Raw genomic sequence first — 21,567 nt, forward strand, 5'->3', positions numbered from 1 at the left:
CAGACTGGTGGGAGAGCCAGGACTGTGCCCTGGGGTCTCAACTCCCAGTCTCAGGTGCTTTCTGCTAAGCCACCTCACCATGCAACGCCACAGGTGCCTGATCCACTACCTTGAAGGACACCATTTCTCTTGGAAGTTCTGAAGAAGCATGGTATAGTGGATAGAGCACAGGCCTGGAAGTCAAAACATCATGGGTTCTAATCCCGGCTCCACCACCTGTCTGCTGTGAGACCTTGGTCAAGTCACTTCACTTCTCTGGGCCTCAGTTACCTCATCTGTAAAATGGGGATTGAGACTGTGAGCCTCACATGGGACAAGGACTATATCCAACTCAATTTGCCTGTATCCACCCCAGCATTTAGTACGGGGCCTGGAACGTAGTAAGTGCTTAACAAATACCATCATTATTATTATTAAGAACAGTAGGGGAATGGAATTCCTCGCCTTTTAGAGAACACTCGTTTGCCCACAGCCTGATTTAATAATAATAGCAATAATAATAATGCCATTCATTTAGTGCTTACTGTGTGTCAATCTCTGTACTAAGTAGTGGGGTGGATATAAGCCAATTGGGTCGGACACAGTCCCTGTCCCACATGGGGCTCTCAATCATAATTCCCATTTTACAGATGAGATAACTGAGGCCCAGAGAAGTGAAGTGACTTGCCCAAGGTCACACAGCAGACACATGGTGGAGCCGGGATTAGAACCCAGGTCCATCTGACTCCCAGGCCCGTGCTCCAGCCACTGGGCCACGCTGCTGATTTCTTTCACTTTGCCAGCTAATCGGACTGATGTTCGTGGGAATGACCACGCGCCAAGCGGGTGGGACAGAGGGGCCGTCGGTGTGACTGGTCGGCTGCCTAACGGACCCCCTTCCTCTGTCCTCCAGCCTCGCCTCGGAGCAGACCCTCCCCCGCCAGGGCCCCAGCCAGTCCCTGTCCTTCCCGGACCCGTACCACAGCTTGCCCCAGCAGAAGAACGGCAGCCGGCAGGTGTCGGGCAGCTCCCTGGGCCCGCTGCAGAGCCTGCCCGGCGACTACAAGTACGCCCAGGACCGCACGAGCCACCTGAAGATGTCCCGCGAGGAGCGGCGGGCCCACAGGGACGACACCGTCTGGCAGCTCTACGAGTGGCAGCAGCGCCAGCAGTTCCGGCACGGCAGCCCCACCGCCCCCGTCTTCGCCGCCTCCGCCTCCCCGGACCTTGCCGGCCACGGCCGGAGCAGGAGCCTGCTGGAGGTGCCCCGCTCCATCTCCGTGCCCCCGTCCCCCTCGGACGGCCCCCCGCCTGGGCCCCCCAGGGCCTTCCTCCCCCGGCGGCCGCACACGCCGGCCGAGCGGGTCACGGTGAAGCCTCTCGACGAGGAGCTGGGGCCCGAAGCCTCCCTGGCGGGCTCTCCCAGAAAGATGCGCGGCCACATGGTCAAGGTGAGCGGGGTGGGTGCCCCGCCTGGCGTTTGCAGGCGTCCTCGTGCTCGACCGCTTCGGACAAGTGCTCTCTCCCCAGGAGACCTGGGAGAGGGGGTCTGTGGCCTCGCCTAAGGCAAGGGAGACCGTTGGTTTGTAAAGAGGCCAGAGCGCATTGGAAGAAAGAGCTGAGCGAGTGCCAGCGAGTCGAGTACTCCAAGGATACTTCAGGAGGGGCTTCGGCCTCCGCCTAAAGTGCCATCACCGTAGTCTGTGGGAAGGTGCCCAAGATGTCATCAGCAAAGAGATTTGTCAAACGACTACTCTGGGCTAGGGCCCGCACCAGCCCGGAGGGGTCTGAAAGAAGTCAGGTTTCTCCTAGAATGCCTTGCTCACAGGAAGACCTGACTCTCTGTGACTCAGGTGTTCCTTCTCCCCAGGGCTGCAGGATTCGGCTGGGTGGAGAAGGGGGTAACATGGAGAGGAATGCGTATGTGTTATTTTAGAGTTTAGGACATTGTGAGGCGAAGACATTGAGTCAGTAGATTATTTCTCAGTTGGGCTCAAAATATCCAGTTGTTGGCTCGCAGTTGACGGAGGCTTCGGGAGAGAAGAGTGGAGTTGTGGGGAGAAGCCAGGATCCAGTCCCTAGCCTCCCTGCCAATTCCCAAAATGCCGCGCCGTCGGCAGGCTGGTGGGATCTCCGGGCACCATCTCCGGGTTCTGTGTTGTCATCTCCCCCTCGGGCTCCCTACCCTCCATCCCCGCCTCCCACCCCTCTACACCAGACTGGGTTTGGGGGAGGGTGCAGAAGGCAGGACCCTCAAGGGAGCCTGGTCTGGGATGGTGGGTTTGACCAATCCCAGCTGAGGCTGGCAGGTCTCTGAGTGTGGCCCGGGCCTGGTCTGACGCCTTTGTCTCTCTGTGCCGCAGAACTCCTCTCACGTGGACAGGCGCTCCATGCCCTCCTTGGGGTACATGACCCACACGGTCAGTGCCCCCAGCCTCCACGGGAAATCGGTAAGACACCCGCATCCTCACTGGGAGGGTTGGGGAAGTGGGCTGGGGATGGGTCGAAGGGTGGCTCTTACCTATCAGTTTCCCTCTGCCTTTTTATTTCCTTCTTTCCCACTTTCCTCCCGGATCCAAATCCTCTTAAGTTCCTTTGGCCCCTGGGAAGTTTCCAGCCACTCATAGTTAAGTCATTTCTATCGGTCCTAAAGCCTCATTTTCTGGCCAGCTTTGTTTGATTTTCCTCTGCCACCGAGTTTGACTTGAAAGCCGAATTAATGAAACGATCGCTTAATCGGGTCAAGGGAGCGCTTTTGGGGGCACCGAGATGGAAACTATAACCAGGGCGACTCTCCCGGCCGACTGCTAATTTCCTCTCTGCCATGTGTCTAAATACCTGCAGCCTGAAGAGCTAACATTGCTTCTCATTCGATTAAGGAGACATCAGGCTAAGTTGGCTAGCGTGCGAAATTACACAATCGCCCAGTTACGGCAGCACGAGCCAACTAATTCCACCTACAAGGTCAGCGGCTGCTCGGCTCCGTCTGTGCTGGGGAGAATCGGGCCGTCCGGGCGCTTCGTGGCAGTGTGTGCTTGCCGCCTTGCCCTCTGCTAGTCTCCCGCTCTCTTTCTCTCTCTCTTTCTCTCTCTCATTCGTGATTGTGATTACCTGTCATGGTGGTTGTGGCTTCGTGCCCTATGGCTGTCGCACTTTCTGGGGATGGAAGCCCCCTCCCCATTCCGCCCACAGGGGGTTGGGGGGCTGGGAGCAGGTCTAGCAGACTAGACTGGGACTTCCTGTGGCCGAGAGGATGAAGCCAGGTCGAGTGGGTGACCGATATCCAGAGCCCACAGGCCTGAAAGTCAGAAGGTCGTGGGTTCTATTCCCGGCTCTGCCGCTTGTCTGCTGTGACACCTAAGACAAGTCACTTCATTTGTCTCGGCCCCGGTTACCTCCTCTGGAAAATGGGGATTGAGATTGTGAGCCCCAGGTGGGACAGAGATCGTGTCCAACCCGATTTGCTTGTATCCACCCCAGCGCTTAGTACAGTGCCTAACACACAAGTAAGCGCTTAACAAATACCACATTTTATTGTTATTATTATTATTAGCTGCTGCTAGTCTGCTTTTGGCCAGAACTGCTCTCTGCTCCTCGGGATGTGGGGAGGGCAGCAAGGGGTGGGTGGGGGCCTCCCTGAGCAGGAGTCCTGAGTCATCCTCCCTGGAGCTTGGCTACCCAAACTGTTTTACACCTCCTGCTGTGTGAATTTCAAATTGAAACATCCAGAGCAACTTTTAAAACTCTCTCCTTGCTAGTAGATAATACCAGTCACTGAGAACATGGTTGTGGTAATAATAATTGTGGTATTTGTTAAACACATTGTGTGCCAGGCACTGTTCTAAGTGCTGGGGCAGATACAAGCAAATTGAGTGGGACACAGTCCCTGTTAATAATGTTGGTATTTGTTAAGCGCTTACTATGTGCAGAGCACTGTTCTAAGCACTGGGGTAGATACAGGGTAATCAGGTTGTCCCACGTGAGGCTCACAGTCTTCACCCCCATTTTACAGATGAGGTAACTGAGGCACAGAGAAGTGAAGTGACTTGCCCATAGTCACACAGCTGACAAGTGGCAGAGACGGGATTCGAACGATCTTAATCCCCATTTTTACGAATGAGGGAACTGAGGCCCAGAGAAGTGAAGTGACTTGTCCAAGGTCACAAAGCAGACAATTGGCAGAGCTGGAACTAGAATTCAAGTCTTTCTGTCTCCCAGGGCCATGCTCTATGCGCCAAGCACTGGGGTAGATACAAGATGATCAGAACAGATGCAGGATGGGATACGACTCAGTCCCAAAGTTTAAGGTTGAGGGTGTGTGTGCAATTTTTTTATATATATATTGGGTCCATTCACCTAGAATTTAGATACCAGTTTTGCCCTAAATCTCGTGCTGTCACAAGATTGTCTGCTGGGAAATGTGGAGGTGGGCAGGCTGTCTTTGAAGGTTTCCTCAGCCACATCCCTGTGAGAGTGCTCTTGAAACAGTTAGTTTGCAGCTGTTACCAGTGAACTGGTCTCCTAGGAGCTCCAGTTAGGTGACCAGAAATAATCTGGATCTGAATCCAGAGGATTAAGTTGAGCTTCCCGTTCCCCATTGCTGTTACCAAGTGTAACCATGAACTAGCGAAACTGGTGTTTTCACTGACAGCCCAAGCAGAGAGGTCGGCCTGTTGCGTGGGTTCTTTCCTCTGGACACTTCATGATCTGGTGGGGTGGGTCTCGTTCAAGCTGAGGGTCGGGCGTTTTTGTAGAAAGTAATGTGGCCTAGTGGAACGAGCACGGGCCTGGGAGTCACAGGACTGATTTCTAATCCTGGCTCTGTCGCTTCTCTGCTGTGTCACCTTGGGCAAGTCACTGAACTCCTCTGTGCCTCAGTTTCCTCAACTGTAAAATAGGGATTAAATCTTACTCCCTTCTGCATAGACTGTGAGCCCCATGTGGGACAGGGACTGTGTTCAATAGTATTTATTGAGCGCTTACTATGTGCAGAACACTGTACTAAGCACTTGGAATGTACAATTCGGCAATAGATAACTGTGTCCAAACTCATTATCTTTTATCTATCCGAGCACATAGTAAGTGCTTAACAAATACCATAATAATGATGGGGCTCACTGCTCCTGTTCAGCAAGGAAGGTTCTGACTTTTTTATTGTGGTTAGAGAGTCCCAGACCTGGGAGGTCCCCCAAATCACCTTGACTTTCCTTCTGCTCAACCACCTAGCCCCCCATCGCAGAACACAATCCCAAAGTTGTGAACCAGATCAAGTTATTTGGAGTTTTGGGGTAACAAGAACAAGGTGTGAGGCCAGGTTCCTTTGACCGGGAATTGAGTCGATCCATAGTGTTTACTGAGCACTTTTTGTGTGCAGAATACTGTAATGCGACACAGTGGATAGAGCACAGGCCTGGGAGTCAGAAGGTCATGGGTTCTAATCCTGGCTCTGCGACTTGTCTGCTGTGTGGCTTTGGGCAATTCACTTCATTTCTCTGTGCCTTAGTTCCCTAATCTGTAAAATGGAGGTTAAGACTGTGATCCCCATGTGGGACAGGGACTCTATCCAACCTGATTTGCTTGTATCCACCCCATCGTCTAGTACAGTGACCAGAACACAGTAAAAACATTTAACAAATACCACAACTATTTTATTATTAAGCGATGAAGCTGAAGATTGAACTTTGGGAAGCTCGGAGAGTTGCTGGTGGGGGAGCGGTGGGAGGGGCATTAGAGAGATGCAGCATTTTTAACTCTGACATCTCTGCTTCCCTCCAAGGCGGATGACACCTACATTCAGCTGAAGAAAGACCTGGAGTATCTGGATCTAAAAGTGAGTCTGGTTATCCCCTTCTTCCTCCCCCCTCTCCATCTGCTGCTGATTTTCAGCTACGGGGATCCCCTGGGGCCAGGTTTTGGGGTACGTGTAGCCAGTCAGAAACGTCAAGGCATTCTCTCACAGCTTCCAAATTCCAACACCGAGATTCAAAACCCTCTTGGTTCTGCTAAAATCTACATCTAAGGTAGAATAGGCATGTTTATTCCTGTGGGCAGGGATCAGGGCTACCAACTCTATTGTGTTGTACTTTCCCAAATGCTTAGTACAATGCTCTGCACACGGTAAGTGCTCAATAAATACTGTTGATTCAGTGATCGGTATTGCAGCCTTAGTGTGAATTTAATCTCCTCATTCTTCCCCTTCCCGACCTCTGCCCCGTATGGAGTCGGGGGGATGGGCCAGGTGGGAATTACACAGTCCATCAGTGAATCAGTGGTATTTATTGAATGCTTACTGTCCGTCAGTCAGACAGTCATATCTATTGAGCGCTTACTGTGTGCAGAATATTATACTAAGCTCTTGGGAGAGGACAGTACAACAATAAATGGATACATTTCCTGACCACAACGAGCTTACAGTCTAGAGGGGAAGACGAACATTAGTATAAATAAATAAATGACAGATATGTACATAAAATGCTGTGGGACTGGGAATGGGGGATGAATAAAGGGAGCAAGTCAGAGCAATGCAGAAGGGAGTAGGAGAAGAAAGGAGGCTTTAGTCAGGGAAGGCCTCTTGTAGAAGACGTATTTACTGGATGCAGAGCACTGAACTAAGTGCTTGGGAGAGTCCAATACAATAGAGTTGGTAGATGTGACCCTTGCCCTCAAGGACCAGTATGGCCTAGTGGAAAGAGCTTGGGCCTGGGAGTCAGAGGTCCTGGGTTTTAATCTGGGCCCTGTCGATTGCTTGCCATGTGACCTTGGGTAAATCACTTAACTTCTCTGTGCCTCAGTTTCCTCGACTGTAAAATGGGGATTAGCCTCATGTGGGACAGGGCTGCATCTAATCTGATAAGCTTGTATCTTCCCCAGTGGTTAGAACAGTGCTTGATTCTTGTAAGCATTTAGCAGATGCCATAAAAAGGGAGCTTTTAATCTAGCGGAGTTTACAATCTAGGGGAAATCCCCTCTCATTGTGCCTCTCCTGGGAAATAATGATGATAATTGTGGTATTTTTTAAGTGCTTATGTGCCAAGCAGGATGCTAAGCACTTGGGTAGATACAGTACAATCAGGTGAGGCCCAGTCCCTGTCCCATATGGGACTCACAGTTTAACGAGAGGGAGAACAGATATTTAATCCCCTTGTTACAGATGAGGAAGTATATTTGAGGACGGACTCTTTCATTCATTGTGGGTTATCTGATTCCATGACTGCTTTACCCCTTGGTGGTCAAGGATCTGGTAAGTGTAGTGAGTAACAACATGGCTTAGTGGATAGAGCACGGGCCTGGGAGACAGAAGGGCCTGGGTGTCAGAAGGGCCTGGGTTCTAATCCCAGCTCTGCCACATGTCTGCTGCTTGGGCAAGTCAGTTCACTTCTCTGGGCCTCAGTTACCTCAAATGTAAAATGGGGATTAAGAGTGTGAGCCCCATGTGGGACAGGAACTTTGTCCAACTTGAATGACTTGTATCTACCTCAGCACTTAGAACTGTGCTTGGCATATAGTAAGTTCTTAAAAAGTACCATAATTATTATTAGTTATTATTATTGGGGGAGGGTCCCACATTACCTCATCTTCTTCAGCCTTCATGTCTCCTTCCCCTATTCTTCCCTCCTTGGGGAGGCAGGGTGGTGAATCAGTCAGTGATATTCAGTTGGTGCTTACTGTGTGCAGGGCACTGTACTAAATGCTTGGGAGAGGACAGTACAACAGAGATGGTAGACATGTTTCCTGCCCACAAGGAGCTCACAGTCTAGAGGGAACACTGTACTAAGCGCTTGGGAATGTGCAGTACCACAGAGTTAATAGGCGTGATCCCTGCCCACGAGGAGCTTATGAAAACATGGTTCTGGGAGTCAGAAGACCTGGATACTTCTCCCAGCTTGGCCACTGGTCTGTTATGTGACTGCAGGAAAGCCACTTAACTGCTGTAGGCCTCAGTTTCCTCATCTGTAAAATGGGAGATAGTCATACTTGCTGCTCCCTACCTCATGGAAAGAGCCCGGGCTTGAGAGTCAGAGGTCGTGGGTTCTAATCCTGGCTCCGCCACTTAGCTGTGTGACTTAGGGCAAGTCAATTAACTTCTCTGTGCCTCAGTTACCTCATCTTTAAAATGGGGATTAAGATGGTGAGCCCCACGTGGGACAGCCTGATTACCTTGTATCTAACCCAGTACTTAGAACAGTGCTTGGCACATTGTAAGCACTTAAATACCATCATCATCACCCAGAGATTGTGAGGTCAAAAAAGAGGTAACTGAAGGGAAAGTGTTTTGGGCAAGGAATATATCTGTTTAATTATTCTCTCCCAAGTGCTTAGTACAGTGCTGTGCACACAGTAAGCACTCAATAAATGATTGAATGAATGAATGAAAGCACTTTAGAAAATATAAGTCCTATAGACATTATTATTGTGTAAAGCTCTTTGGGCATCAGACCCAATTTGAGATGGAATCATAATCCCAAGGGTTTCATGGGATTACTATAAACCGCTCTGATGTATTTAACCTTCTCCCAGCCCCAGATGAGCCCTGAGCACCTTGGGTGTGTTACTAAAATGCTTCCAGGTTTGAGGGAGGGAAGGAGCTATGTGTTTGCTCTTTTAATTCTATCTGGGGGTCAGCCGCTCTGTGGTAATGAGGGCAGAGGGTCTTCAGTCTGACAGTGGAGTCTCCTTTGGGGTATCTGCTTCTTCACTTGGCTCAGTCAGTTCATGCTGTATGCTCTCAATGGGATAAGCTCTTTAGCAGGAGAGCTTGCAAAGAAGTAGAGTGAGCAGCTAGAGAAGCAGCATTGCGTAGCGGAAAGAGCCCTGGCCTGGGAATCAGAGGGCCTTATCCTAGCTCTGCCACTTTTCTGTTGTGTGACCTAGGACAAGTCACTTCACTTTTCTGTGCTTCAGTTCCCTTGTCTGTAAAATGGAGATTAAGACTGTGAGCCCCAGGTGGGTCCGGGATTGTGTCCAACGTGATTATCTTGTATCTACCCCAGCAATTAATACAGTGGCACCCAGTAAGTACTTAGCAAATACCATAAAAAAAAAAAGGTGCTGAGGATCTGTGAGGGTTTTTTTTTTTGTTGTTGTTCTCAAGCTACTTTGTCTGATGCAGCTGTTGGGTGCTAAATTGCGGAAGATGCTGTTGTTTTTGAAATGTCGCAGTGGTTTTATATTTCCAAGGCGGAAACATGGTCAGAATCCTGAGTGAAAACTACGGGCTTCGAAAGTAGTTGTCACTGGCAAGGGATTAGCTCCCATTGTGAGACTACAGTGGGTAGTGCTGGGAAGTTGGGAAGCAGCATGGCCTAGTGGATAGCGCACGAGACTGGGAATCAGAAGGACCTGAGTTCCAATCCTGGCTCCGCCTCATGTCTTCTGTGTGACCTTGGGCAAGTCACTTCATTTCTCTAGGCCTCAGTTACCTCATCTGTAAAATGGGGATTAAGAGAGTGAGCCCCCCGTGGGTTAGGGACTGTGTCCAACCTGATTAAGTTGAATGTAACCCAGCTCTTAGAACAGTGTCTGGCACATAGGAAGCACTTAATGAGAGCTATAATTATTATTATTATTACTAAGTTGCCCTGGCTAGATGGCGATTGCTGTGATTCCCAGGCCCCTTTCTAGGACCTGCCTTAGGGAGACCTTTCCCAGGCTGTGCTTCTTTTAAGATCCAGTGGCAAGGTTAATGAGGCCTTGATCTGTACCTGGGACATTCTGCCATCTCTTATGCCAGGTGTGAGCAGGCAGTAAGACTGAGGCAATTCACACCTCTTTACCCCGGAGAGAATAAACACAGTGGGGAAAGCTAGTACCACCCGGAGAGAATAAACACAGTGGGGAAAGCCAGTACGACTTTTCTAGGCTTATAGGCAAACCTAGCCATCTTGTGAATTTAGCCAACTAATCAATCACTGGTATTTATTGAGCACTTATTGTGTGCAGGGCACTGTATGAAGCATTTGGGAGAGGATCATGCAGTAAGGTTGGTAGGCATGATCCCTCCCTCAAGGAGCTTAGAACCTAGTGCAGCGGACAGCCGATAATGGAGATTTGGCAGTGTATAAGGAGATATGCATAAGTGCTTCGGGGTTGAGAGTGGCGGGAGTATCCAAGTGCTTATGGGAAATGGACCCCGAGGCCTAGTGGATGGAGCATGAGTCTGGGAGTCAGAAGGACCTGGGTTCTAATCCCGGCTCTGCCACTTGTCTGCTGTGTGACTTTGGGCAAGTCACGTCACTTCTCTGGACTTCGGTCCCCTCAACTGTAAAATGGGGATTGGACTGCGAGCCCCATGTGGGACATGGGTTGTGTCCAATCTGATTTCCTTGTATCTATTCCAGCGTTTAGAATAGTGTCTGGCATAGAGTAAGTGCGTAACAGATACCGTTTAAAAAAAAAGTGCATCGGTGTCATCGAAGAGAGGGTGAATAGGATGGAGAAATTAAAGGTTAGTTAAGGAAGGCTTTTTGGAGGAGATGTGATTTTAAGTAGAGATTTGAAGGTGGGGAGAGCAGCAGGTCAGTTGGGTATGAACGGGGAAGGGGTTCCAGGCCAGAGAGAGGACATGAGCAAAGCGTCGGTGGCGAGAGAGATGAGCTTGAGGTACAGTGACGAGGGTTGGATTTCCTTCGTCTCTGTGACTTCCCTAAGAACGCGTTCTCTGCCTGACAAAGTGCTTCACCGCAGGCCATCAATATTGAGATGGAATGTCCAGACAGAAGAAATACACTCTTCCTGTGTATTAAGATTTTCTCTAGGATACCTCTCTAGAAGAGCTGGTTAGTCTTAAAGTTTAAGGGGTGTTTTGTTGTGGTTCCACATTTTAAGCCCAAAGCAGAGAATTCACTCTCCATTATTCAGTACCATTTACTGAGCCCCTGCTGCCTGCAAATACATGGATGATTTTTAGACATGGTCCCTGAGCTAATGATTTAGTAGTAGGAACAGTGTCCTGGGTACAATGCACTTGGGGAAGTTTGGCATGAGGAACATTCTCTGCCCACAAGGGGCTTATATTCAAATGAGAGAGAACAACATAGACTTATTTACGATAGAATATTAAAAACAAACAATTGTATGCATAATTAAGTACACATATATTAAGCCCCACTTGTGTACATAATAATTGTAGTATTTGTTAAGCGCTTAATATGTGCTAGGCACCTTGCTAAGTGCTGGGTGGGTACAAGCAAATCAGATTGGACACAGTCCCTGTCCCACATGGGGCTCACAGTCTCACTTCATATTTTACAGATGAGGTAAACCAAGGTTACACTGCAGACAAGTGGTATAGCTGGGATCAGAACCCATGACTTTCTGACTCCCAAAATGTATTTATTATATTAATATCTGTCTCCCTCTCTAGACTGTAAACTCACTGTAGGCAGGGAATGTGTCTACCAACTCTGTTATATTGTACTCACCCAAGTGCTTAGAACAGTGCTCTGTACACAATAAGCACTCAATAAATAAGATTGATAGATTGATATATGCCCAAGTCCTGATGATGGGAGGGAATGAAGACAAATGAGTTAGAGGTGGTGGTTGGCTTGTTTTCCCTGGCATCAGATGCTTCAGAAAATCAAGGGAACAATAACTCAATATAAAAGCAATGAGGCTGACAACCAAGAGCCAGAAGTGTAGTTGTGTTTACTTCCAGTGGTGTTTTATACAGGACTCTATTTATCATTTGCTTTGGCATCTAAATCTGTCTTCAGACTTAATTTGGCTCTTTATTGAGGGAAACGCTTCTTTTCCCTAGACTCAATCTAATTTTCTAAATCTTCTCACCAGCCAACAGCAATTTTTAATGACTGCTAACACCGAAAATAACTAGAATCCATGGCAGAGAGTTCCTGTGTTTTGCCCAACAGTAGAGAGAATAGAAGGGAATACAAGCCTCAGTACAACAACCAAGTTACTGTAGGATGTCACTTCCATTTCAATTAAAATAGAACCGTGATTTCCTTTTCCCGTGTTTTTCTTCTCTGAACCTCCTGTAGTTTTCCAGAGTGTCTTGTGACTCTGAAGCTGAGGTAGTATTTGCATTCAAAATTAGCCTGTGTACACTCCCTCATCCATTTAAACACACACACAGGTCGTAAAGGCAAAAATTCTGAAGGGTGGGGACTACCGTCCTACTTTCCTGCCTAAAAAGTTATTATTATTATTACGGTGGCATTTATTGTATGCTTACAATGTGCCAAGCACTGTACTAAGCACTGGGGTAAATACAAGATAATTGGGTCAGTCACAGCCCCTGTCCCTCAGGGAAATCACAGTCTGAAGGTGGGGAGGAGGAAGAGATGATAATAATAATTGTGATTTTTATGGAGTGCTTACTATGTGCTAAGCACTGGACTAAGCACTGGGGTAGAAACAAGATAATGTGTCAATCACAGCCCATGACCCTCATGGGACACACAGTATGAAGGTGGGAAGGAGAAACAGATGATAATAATTGTGATATTTATTGAGTCCTTACTTTGTGCCAAACACTGTACTAAGTGTCAGGGTAGATACAAAATAACCAGCTCAGACACAGTCCCTATCATTCATGGGGCTCACGGTGTGAGTAGCAAGGAGAACTGCAATTGGAATCCCCATTTTACCGGTGAGGAAACTGAGGCCTAGAGAAATTAAGTGACTTGCCCAAATTAAGTGACACATAATAGTTAAATTGCAGAACTGGAATTAGAACTCAGTTCCTCGGCCTGTGCTGTTTCCACCACGCCTCACTGCTTCCCTGTTTCTTCTTGGGGCGAGAATTAGTGATCTCCCTGGAATTTGGTTCTCAGCCAATAGGAAAATTGCCAAACCCAGGCACTGAATGAACATACCTGCCTGCCCTCACCTATATCTGGGCGTGATCCAACTGACAAACCAGCAGCCTCAATTTATTTCTTTTCTGGGCCTGCAGCTTTCCCTTCACAAATGACAAACTGACATTTATTAATCAAATGCTATTGCATGCAAAACACCGTGCTAAGCCCTGGGAAAAGGATATCTGGATAAGAATTAGACAAGGGTCTTTGACCCTTAAAGGGCTCATAATCTGAGAGGGGAACTCCAGATGTCAAAAGTTGGTCGAGTGTGTGTGTGTAAACTTATGGGCAGTGAATGTGTCTGCTGATTCTGCTGTATTGTACTCCCCCCAAGCGCTTAGGACAGTGCTCAGCGTATAGTAAGCACTCAATAAATACTATGGATGATTGATTGTGTGTGTGAGAGAGACTTGTCTCACCTATTGTCTCATTGAACCGAACTTTTGTTTGAAACAGATAAAAAATAATGAAACTCTGATCAACCTGGTTTACAAAGTGCTGAAGAGATCAGCACGTGGGTTACGGTCCCGTAGAAACGTAAGATGATTCACAATTGGCAGTGTAACCATCCCATTGCTTATGAAGTGGCACGGAGCGCATAAAGGTTTAAACTTGTTTGGTTGCCCATCACCTCCCCCGCAGGATTTTCTTTGGGTTTTCGTTTGGTGTTTAGATGACACACATGCATTTGGGCTGAGCGGACAGTGTTTGGTTTCATCTCAGTGTCGGTGTTGGGTGGTGGCTCCATCTGGCTTTCAAATGTGCGACAGCTTGAGCTTGCTCTGCTTCCATTCTGTTTCCATTCTCACCGCTCCAGGGGCGTGGGCCTGCCTCCTCTGTGACTGAAATCTAGCCCTCCGGAAACCCTTCTGGGTCATCTTCACTGTCAACTTGTGCCCTGGTGGGAACAAGCATGATGAGAAGCAGTGTGATCCAGTGGATAGAACATGAGCTTGGGAGTCAGAAGGACCTTGGTCTTAGTCCAGACTCTGCCACTTGTCTGCTGTGACCTCAGGCAAGTCACGTCACTTCTCTGTGCCTCAGTTACCTCGTTGGTCCGGGTGGGACATGGACCATGTCCAGCTGGATTAGCTTGTATCTACCCCACTGCTTAGTACAGTGCCTGGCATATAGTAAGTGCTTAACAAATACCATAAAAAAACCCTTGACCCGCAGGGACAGGTTAATGCAATCGACACCGCACAAGCCACAAGCATTAGAATCAATTCCTCTGTGCAGGTTCTCGGTTTGAAGGCTCATCTGAGGCTCATCTGTCGTACCAAATGGGAGACTCCATGACCGCTGTCATCATCCCTCTATATATGATTTGGGCTGAAGCAGGTTTTTTTGTGGTATTTTTTAAGCACTTACTATGTGCCAGGCACTGAAGTAAGTGCTGGGCTAGATAGGAGCAAAGCAGGTTGGACAAAGTCCATGTCCCATATGGGACTCACAATCTTGATTTTACAGATGAGGTGACTGAGTCACAGAAAAGTGAAGTGACTTGCCCAAGGACACGCAGCAGACAAGTGGCAGAGCCGGGTTGAGAACCCACGTCTTCTGACTCCCAGGCCCGTGCTCTATCCACTAGGCCAAGCTGCCAGTTGTGGCCCACTGACATCTGATGATAATGATAATTGTGGTTCTTGTTAAGCGCTTACTATGTGCCGGGCACTGTACTAACTGCCGGAGTAGATTCAAGATAATCAGACCGGACACGGTCCCTGTCCCACATAGGGCTCACAGTCTAAGTAAGGGGGAGAACAGTGTCCCTATTTTACAGATGAGGAAACCGAGGCCCAGAGAAGTGAAATGGCAGCAGACAAGTGGATTAGAACCTGGGCCACAACTAGCTTTCCACTAGGCCATGATGCTTCTCAACTATGTCTATTTGAAAATAATGTTGTTCACTTATGAAAAAACAAAATCAGCATGTGATCATCCATAGACTGTTAACACACATGAAAAGTCTTCGATTAGGAAATTTTTGCCTTAGTTATTTCTGTGCCCCGGGAAATGGGGGGAGCCTGTGCCCTCAGCTGGTTGGCAGGGAGCATAAACCCCAAATTATTTTCTGAGCTCTTTTTTGATGTTAGAATTTGTGAGTTTAACAGCCTTAGCAGCAACAACAGCAGTTTTGGGTGCAGTTCTCTGTACCGAGTGCTCGGAAAAGATCACAGCAGAAGACACATCATTCCCTGGCCACGAGGAGTTGCAGGCTGCTCCAAACTCAGGTTACACTCCACATTTGCAGCAGTCTCCCTGTGAATTTTTTCATCATTTTAATATGTGGGTCTGTGTGGTTATCCCTCTAGACTCTAAGCTCGTTGTGGGCAGGGAATGTGTCTGTTGATTGTTATATTGAACTCTCCCAAGTGCTTAGTACAGTGCTTTGCACAGAGTAAGCCCTCAATAAATATGATTGAATGAATGAATGAATGGTGTGCAAAGGCATGGGAATAAACCCAAGGCCGGGGTTGTGAGGGCAGAGCTTCACCCCTCAAAGGGGCTACCCAGGTTACCAGATACATCCAGAGTAGCTGCACAGCAGGTCTAGCTTTGTGTTCTTTAAACTCGATGAGGAAACAGTTGAGGGGTATCATCTTGCGATCTATTCCCATCCCTGAAGTCTCTTTTGGTCCAGTGGAAAGAGCCCAGTCCTGGGAGTAGTAAGACCTGGGTGACTAGAGTGGGATTCCCATGTGGGACAGGGACTGTGTCTGATCTGATTGTCCAGTGCCCGACAGAAAAGTCCATGCTTAACAAATATTAGAGTTGTTATCCCCTCTCTACCATCTGCCTGTTGGTTGACCTTGGATAAGTCATTTGATATCTCCGGGCTTCAGTTTCCTCCTCTATAAAATGGGGATTCAATACCTGTTCACCTCCCCCTTAATCTCTGAGCCCCACGTGAGCTACTTTTAGATCATAAGCCCCCCAAGGAACAGGGACTATGTCCAATTATTGTTATATTGTATTGTCCCAAGCTTTGCTAAAAGTAAGCGCTCAATAAATATGATCAAATAAATGAATGAATTCCCACCTGTGTGTTTTTTCCCAGTACTTAGCACAGTGGCCTGCACTCAGTAAGCACCTAATAAATACAATTACCATGACCATGTGGGACAGGGACTGTGTCCCACCTAATTGCAATGTCTTCTACTCCAGTGCTTAGTACCATGCTTGGCACGCAGTAGTGCTTGACAAATACCACAATTATTGTTATTATTATTATTATAATTATTACTGTGTCTCCAACAGAAGGAGAAGGGAGGGCAGACTCTTTCACTCAGTGGAATCGATCAGTAGACCTGCTGCTGCAGGAGATAAATGTGGAGAGAAACTAGCAGAAATAGGATGGTGAGAGGAAAATGAGAAGTGTCTCATTGTAATAATAATAGTAACAATTATGATGATATTTGTTTAGTGCTTACTATGTGCCAAGCGCTGTTCTAAGCACTGGGATAGATACAAAGTAATGAGGTTGTCTCACGTGGGGCTCACAGTCTTAAACCCCATTTTCCAGATGAGGTAACTGAGGCACAGAGAAGTTAAGTGACTTGCCCAAAGTCACACACCTGACAAGTGGTGGAGTCGGAATTAGAATCCATGACCTCTGACTCCCAAGCCTGTGCTCTGGGCTAAGCACTTACAATGGTGTCTGGACACAGGAGGTGCTCAGTAAATATCAATGATTTATTCTTGTCATTTGCATCATATGAGAACAGCTCCTGGGTGCCAAGTACAGTGCTTGGCACACAGTAAGTTCCCAGTAAATATAAGTGATTGATTAGGGGGTACCCGGGTTCCAGGCACTCACTGGTTCAGCCATTCAGAGCATCTGTTTCCCACATCCTCCCCCTCCAGCTCAGGGTAGGCACTGCAAGCCAGCCTCTCTATCAAGGCCTGAAACACTTTTTCGGGAGCGTGAGGGAGGGAGGAGGCCGATGGGTTAAACTGACTGACCAGATCCAGGGTGAAACACTGCTCTGGCCACATGAGAGGAAGACGTCCCAGAGGGACCGGCGGACAGAGCAGAGATTCTCCCCATCTGACCCTGCCTCTGAACCCCAGGCTCACCGCGGCTCCACTAAAACACTGCTGGGCTCCCCCCCGGGAGTGAGGGATTCTGGGATATTCATTCCTTCATTGTCATATTTATTGAGTGCTTCTTGTATGCAGAAGACTTTACTAAATGCTTGGGAGAGTGCAAAACAAGAATAAACAGACACATCCCTGCCCACATCCATTCTACAATCTAGAAGGAGAGAGACAGACATTAATATAAATTTCACATATCTACGTAAGTGCTGTGGTGCTGGGCCGGGGAAGAACAAAGGGAGCAAATCAGGGCAACACAGAAGGGAGTTGGAGATGAGGAAAAGTGAGGCTTATTCAGGGAAGGCCTCCCGGAGGAGATGTGCCTTCAATAAGGCTTTGAAGCTGGGGAGAGTAATAGGTCCTGGGACTCTGCCAGTGAGCCAAGTATAGGTCCAGGAACTGAGCCTCTTATCAGATGATGATTATGGTAATTATGGTACTTGTTAAGTGCTTACTATGTGTCAAACATGGATTTAAGGGCAGGGCTAGATACAAGTTAATCAGTTTGGATGTAGTCCCTGTCCCACAGGAGGTTGACATTCTTAATCCCCATTTTGCAGATAGGGAACTGAGGCCCAGAGAAGTGAAGTTAATTGCCCAAGGTCATGCAGCAGATAAGTGGTGGAGCCGGGGATTAGACCCAAAAATCCTTCTGATTTCCAGGCCTGTGCTCTATCCGTTAGGCCATGCTGCTTCTCAATTATTCCAGAAAGGAGTGAACTTTAATGAGATCATGAAGGTTCTCGAGTTCTGCTATAAGGTTTAATATTGCTAGTTTCCTTCCATCTTTAATGTGTGAAAGTCTTAGAAAGGAATTCCCCATGGAGAGAGGTTGCTGAGCAAAGACAGCTTTCTGCAGGCCTCAGGATTTGATTTTCAGTGAGCCTCACCCTTCTTTCAACTGTACCCATTGCAGATGACAGGGAGAGACACCCTCAAGGAGCGGAGTTTAAAACCTGTGAAGATTGCCGAGAGCGACATTGATGTAAGTGATTGACAGACCTCTCGGAGCCTCCAGGAGAAAACTGTCCTCCTCCCCAACCCCCCACCCACCTCTGTGAGGATTCTTTCTGATTACAGTCTCACTAATCTGGCTCACAAAACTGTGTTCCTTTCTAATCCAATTCAAACTCTAATATATTCTGGTTTCTAGGTCAAACTAAGTGTTTTCTGTGAGCAAGATAGAATCCTGCAGGACTTGGAGGACAAGATCAGGGCTCTGAAGGAGAACAAAGTAAGTATGAGTCTAAACTGGGCTTTTGGGGAATTCTGAGTTTTTGTCAGGATACATTTTCCCATAACCAGGAACCGTGACTGAGGGGTAAATGAAGATTCAGGACCAAAGTATTCCAAAAAGGAGAGGCAAGTCAGGTGTTGGAATATATGATTTTATAACAGCACTTATTATTCACACTTGGATGTACTTTGGGAAAGCCTTCAGTCCATCCTCCCTTTTTCTTGGGAAGCCCTGATGGAGGGAGGGAGGGATGGAGGTGGTGAGTGGGTGGAGGAACGGGTGGGTGGATGGATAGGATTGATGGGTGGATGGATGAGGGTGGGTGAGTGGGTGGAGGGGTGGGCGGGCAGGTGGAAGAACAAATGGGTTGGCAGGCAGGTATTCATTAATTCATTCAACCATATTTTATTAGTGCTTAACTGTGTACCGAGCACTTGGAACAGTACAGTACCCTAATAAACAGACAGGTTCCCTGCCCACAACGAGTTTACAGTCTAAAATGAGGAGACAGACATGAATACAGATAGATAAAATAACAGCTATGTACATAAATGCTGTTGGGCTGGGAGGGGAAAGAGCAAAGGGAACAAGTCAGAGTGATGCAAAAGGGGAAATGAGGAAAATTGGGGTTTAGTCTGGGAAGGCCTCCTAGGGGAGATGTGCACTCAAAAAGGCTTCAAATTGGGTGGGAAGAGTAATTGTAGGAATTAGTGGGTGGGCGAATGGATAGGTGGGTGGGTGGATGATGGTCGTTTTGTGTGGGAGATGTGTATGTTTATTGTTCTATTGTACTCTTCCAAGTGTAGTGTAGTGCTGTGCACACCGTAAGCACTCAGTAAATACAACTGACAATGGATGGATGGGTGAATAGGTGGGTGGATGGACAGTGGGCGGATGGATAGATGGACAAGTTGATAGATGGATGGATGGATGGATGGATGAAGGAATGAGGAATTCTTCTGGAAATTCAGTGTCATGCATAGAGCTGCTCCACTTCAAGTTCAATCCTTAAAGCCTCCTAAATCCTCTGGGAGGACAGTAGGGTTGTCCTGGTAAGCCTGGGTATGCAGTCACCTGGCTGGGTACCCAACCCTCTCACCCACTGGGCCCTTGGACCCACAGGAATTACTTAGTGCTTTCCATTTTCTCTTGTGGATAAGCTGGACCATAGCCTACTCTCTTTTGTTCCCTGGTGTAGGACCAGCTGGAGTCTGTGTTGGAGGTTTTGCACAGGCAGATGGAGCAGTACAAAGACCAGCCCCAGCACTCCGAAAAAATCTCTTACCAGCAGAGGCTCCTCCAGGAGGACCTGGTGCACATCCGAGCTGAAATATCCAAAGTTTCGACGGTATGTACTTTGGGGGGATGAGGAGGCAGAGGAAAGAGGCTGAGAAGCAGCGTGGCCCAGTGGAAAAAGCCCGGGCCCGGAGTCAGAAGGACCTGGGCTCTAATCCCGGCTCCGCCACTTGTCTGCTGCGTGACCTTGGGTGAGCCATTTAATTTCTCTGGGCCTCAGTGACCTCATCTGTAAAATGGGGATTAAGGCTGTGAGCTCCATAGGGACATTCATTCAATGGTATTTATTGAGCGCTTACTATGTGCAGAGCACTGTACTGAGTGCTTGGAATGTACAACTCGGTAACAGATAGAGACAGTCCCTGGCCTTTGAAGGGCTTACAGTCTAATCGGGGGAGACGGACAGACGAGAACAATGGCAATAAATAGAATCAAGGGGAAGAACATCTCATTAAAACGATAGCAAATAAATAGAATCAAGGTGATGTGCATCTCATTAACAAAATAAATAGGGTAATGAAGATATATACAGTTGAGCAGACGAGTACAGTGCTGAGGGGATGGGACAGGAGAGGGGGAGAAGCAGAGGGAAGGGGGAGAAGAGGGTTTAGCTGTGGAGAGGTGAAGGGGGGTGGTTAGAGGGATCAGAGGGAAAAGGGCAGCTCAGTCTGGGAAGGCCTCTTGGAGGAGGTGAGCTGTAAGTAGGGTTTTGAAGAGGGGAAGAGAATCAGTTTGGCGGAGATGAGAAGGGAGGGCGTTCCAGGACCGCAGGAGGACGTGGTCCACGTGCATCCAACTAGGTTAGCTTGTGCTAACTCCAGCACTTCGTACCATGGTTGCCACACAGTAAGTGCTTAACAAACATAAAAGAAAAAATGGAGAGTGGCCGGAGGAAGGGGATTTCACCCCCAGTGGGTCTCTCAAAGCCCCTTTGGGCTTAGTGAACGTTGGGGAGAAAGTGCTTTCTCTAAAGGATGCCAATTATTTCTCATACATAATTATTTCTCATCTCTGGGTATTTATGGATGCAGCCTGGCCTAATGGAAAGAGCCTGGGTCTGGAAGTCAGAGCATCTGGGTTCTAATCCCTGCTCCTTCATTAGTTTACTGTGTGACTTTGGGCAAACCACTTAATGAAAAGCAGCGTGGCTTAATGGAAAGAACATGGGCTTGAGAGTCAGAGGATGTGGGTTCTAAGCTTGGCTCTGCCACCTGTCTGCTGTGTGACCTTGGGCAAGCCACTTAACTTCTCTGTGCCTCAGTTACCTCATCTGTAAAATGGGGATTAAGACTGTGAACCCCATGCGGGACAACCTGATTACTTTGTATATAACCCAGCACTTAGAACAGTGCTTGGCACATAGTAAGCGCTTAACAAATACCATAATTACTATTATTAATCTCTGTGCCTCAGTTATCTCATTTGTAAAATGGGGATTAAGACTGCAAGGCTTATGTGTGACAGTGTCCAACCTGTCTACTTTGTATCACAGTGCCTGGCACATAGTAAGCACTTAACAAATGCCATTAAAAAATCCCCCAACAAAAACCTGTTCTCCCTGTTTTTCTACTTGATTATTTGTTATCCACCCCAGGGATTAGTACATTGCTTGGCACATAATAAGCACTTAATAAATACCACAATTGTTATCTTCACCATTATTATTATTATTATTATCTGGAGTTTCCTCTCCATTTGCCACCCACCCACCCTGGTGGTGGAGGTCTTGAATGGAGAGGTGGAGTCGGGTGGAAGTAGCCTGAGGAAAAAGGAAAGGGAGGAGCAAATATCTGGATAGTTCCCACAAGGGATAAGCAAATTTGGAGGCCGGAGATTGGACTTGTTGTGATCGCCAAGTCACCAAAGCTGAATGCTCCTTTGGCCAACAGGAAATGGAAAATGCCTGGAATGAATACCTGAAGCTGGAAAACGATGTCAGCCAGTTGAAGCAAACATTGCAGGGGCAAATGAACAGAACATTTTTGTCTCAGGTGAGACCACTGCAAGCAAGTGCTTCTCCATCGTGTTTCACTGTGAAGAATTCCTTTTCAACGTGGGAGGGGATGGTTGTGGGTAATAGCCTTGGTCCACCTGACAATATATATTGAGCATGATAATATGTGATGCACATAT

General features: G+C 47.7%; 1 protein-coding gene across 8 annotated transcripts in view; it reads left to right on the top strand.

Annotated features, from left to right (window-relative positions):
- PLEKHA7 (pleckstrin homology domain containing A7) overlaps positions 1–21,567 on the top strand; it is a 243,919-nt gene that overhangs the window by 194,136 nt on the left and 28,216 nt on the right. For all 8 annotated transcript variants that reach the window (XM_029059746.2, XM_029059747.2, XM_029059748.2 and 5 more), the window contains 7 exons: positions 893–1,430; positions 2,343–2,429; positions 5,756–5,809; positions 17,818–17,886; positions 18,055–18,135; positions 19,337–19,486; positions 21,324–21,425. In XM_029059746.2, the coding sequence (XP_028915579.1) occupies positions 893–1,430; positions 2,343–2,429; positions 5,756–5,809; positions 17,818–17,886; positions 18,055–18,135; positions 19,337–19,486; positions 21,324–21,425 (1,081 nt within the window). The remainder of the gene's footprint in view (positions 1–892; positions 1,431–2,342; positions 2,430–5,755; positions 5,810–17,817; positions 17,887–18,054; positions 18,136–19,336; positions 19,487–21,323; positions 21,426–21,567) is intronic.

The sequence above is a fragment of the Ornithorhynchus anatinus genome, chromosome 3 (genome assembly GCF_004115215.2).
Source record: "Ornithorhynchus anatinus isolate Pmale09 chromosome 3, mOrnAna1.pri.v4, whole genome shotgun sequence".
Taxonomy (NCBI): Eukaryota; Metazoa; Chordata; class Mammalia; order Monotremata; family Ornithorhynchidae; genus Ornithorhynchus; species Ornithorhynchus anatinus.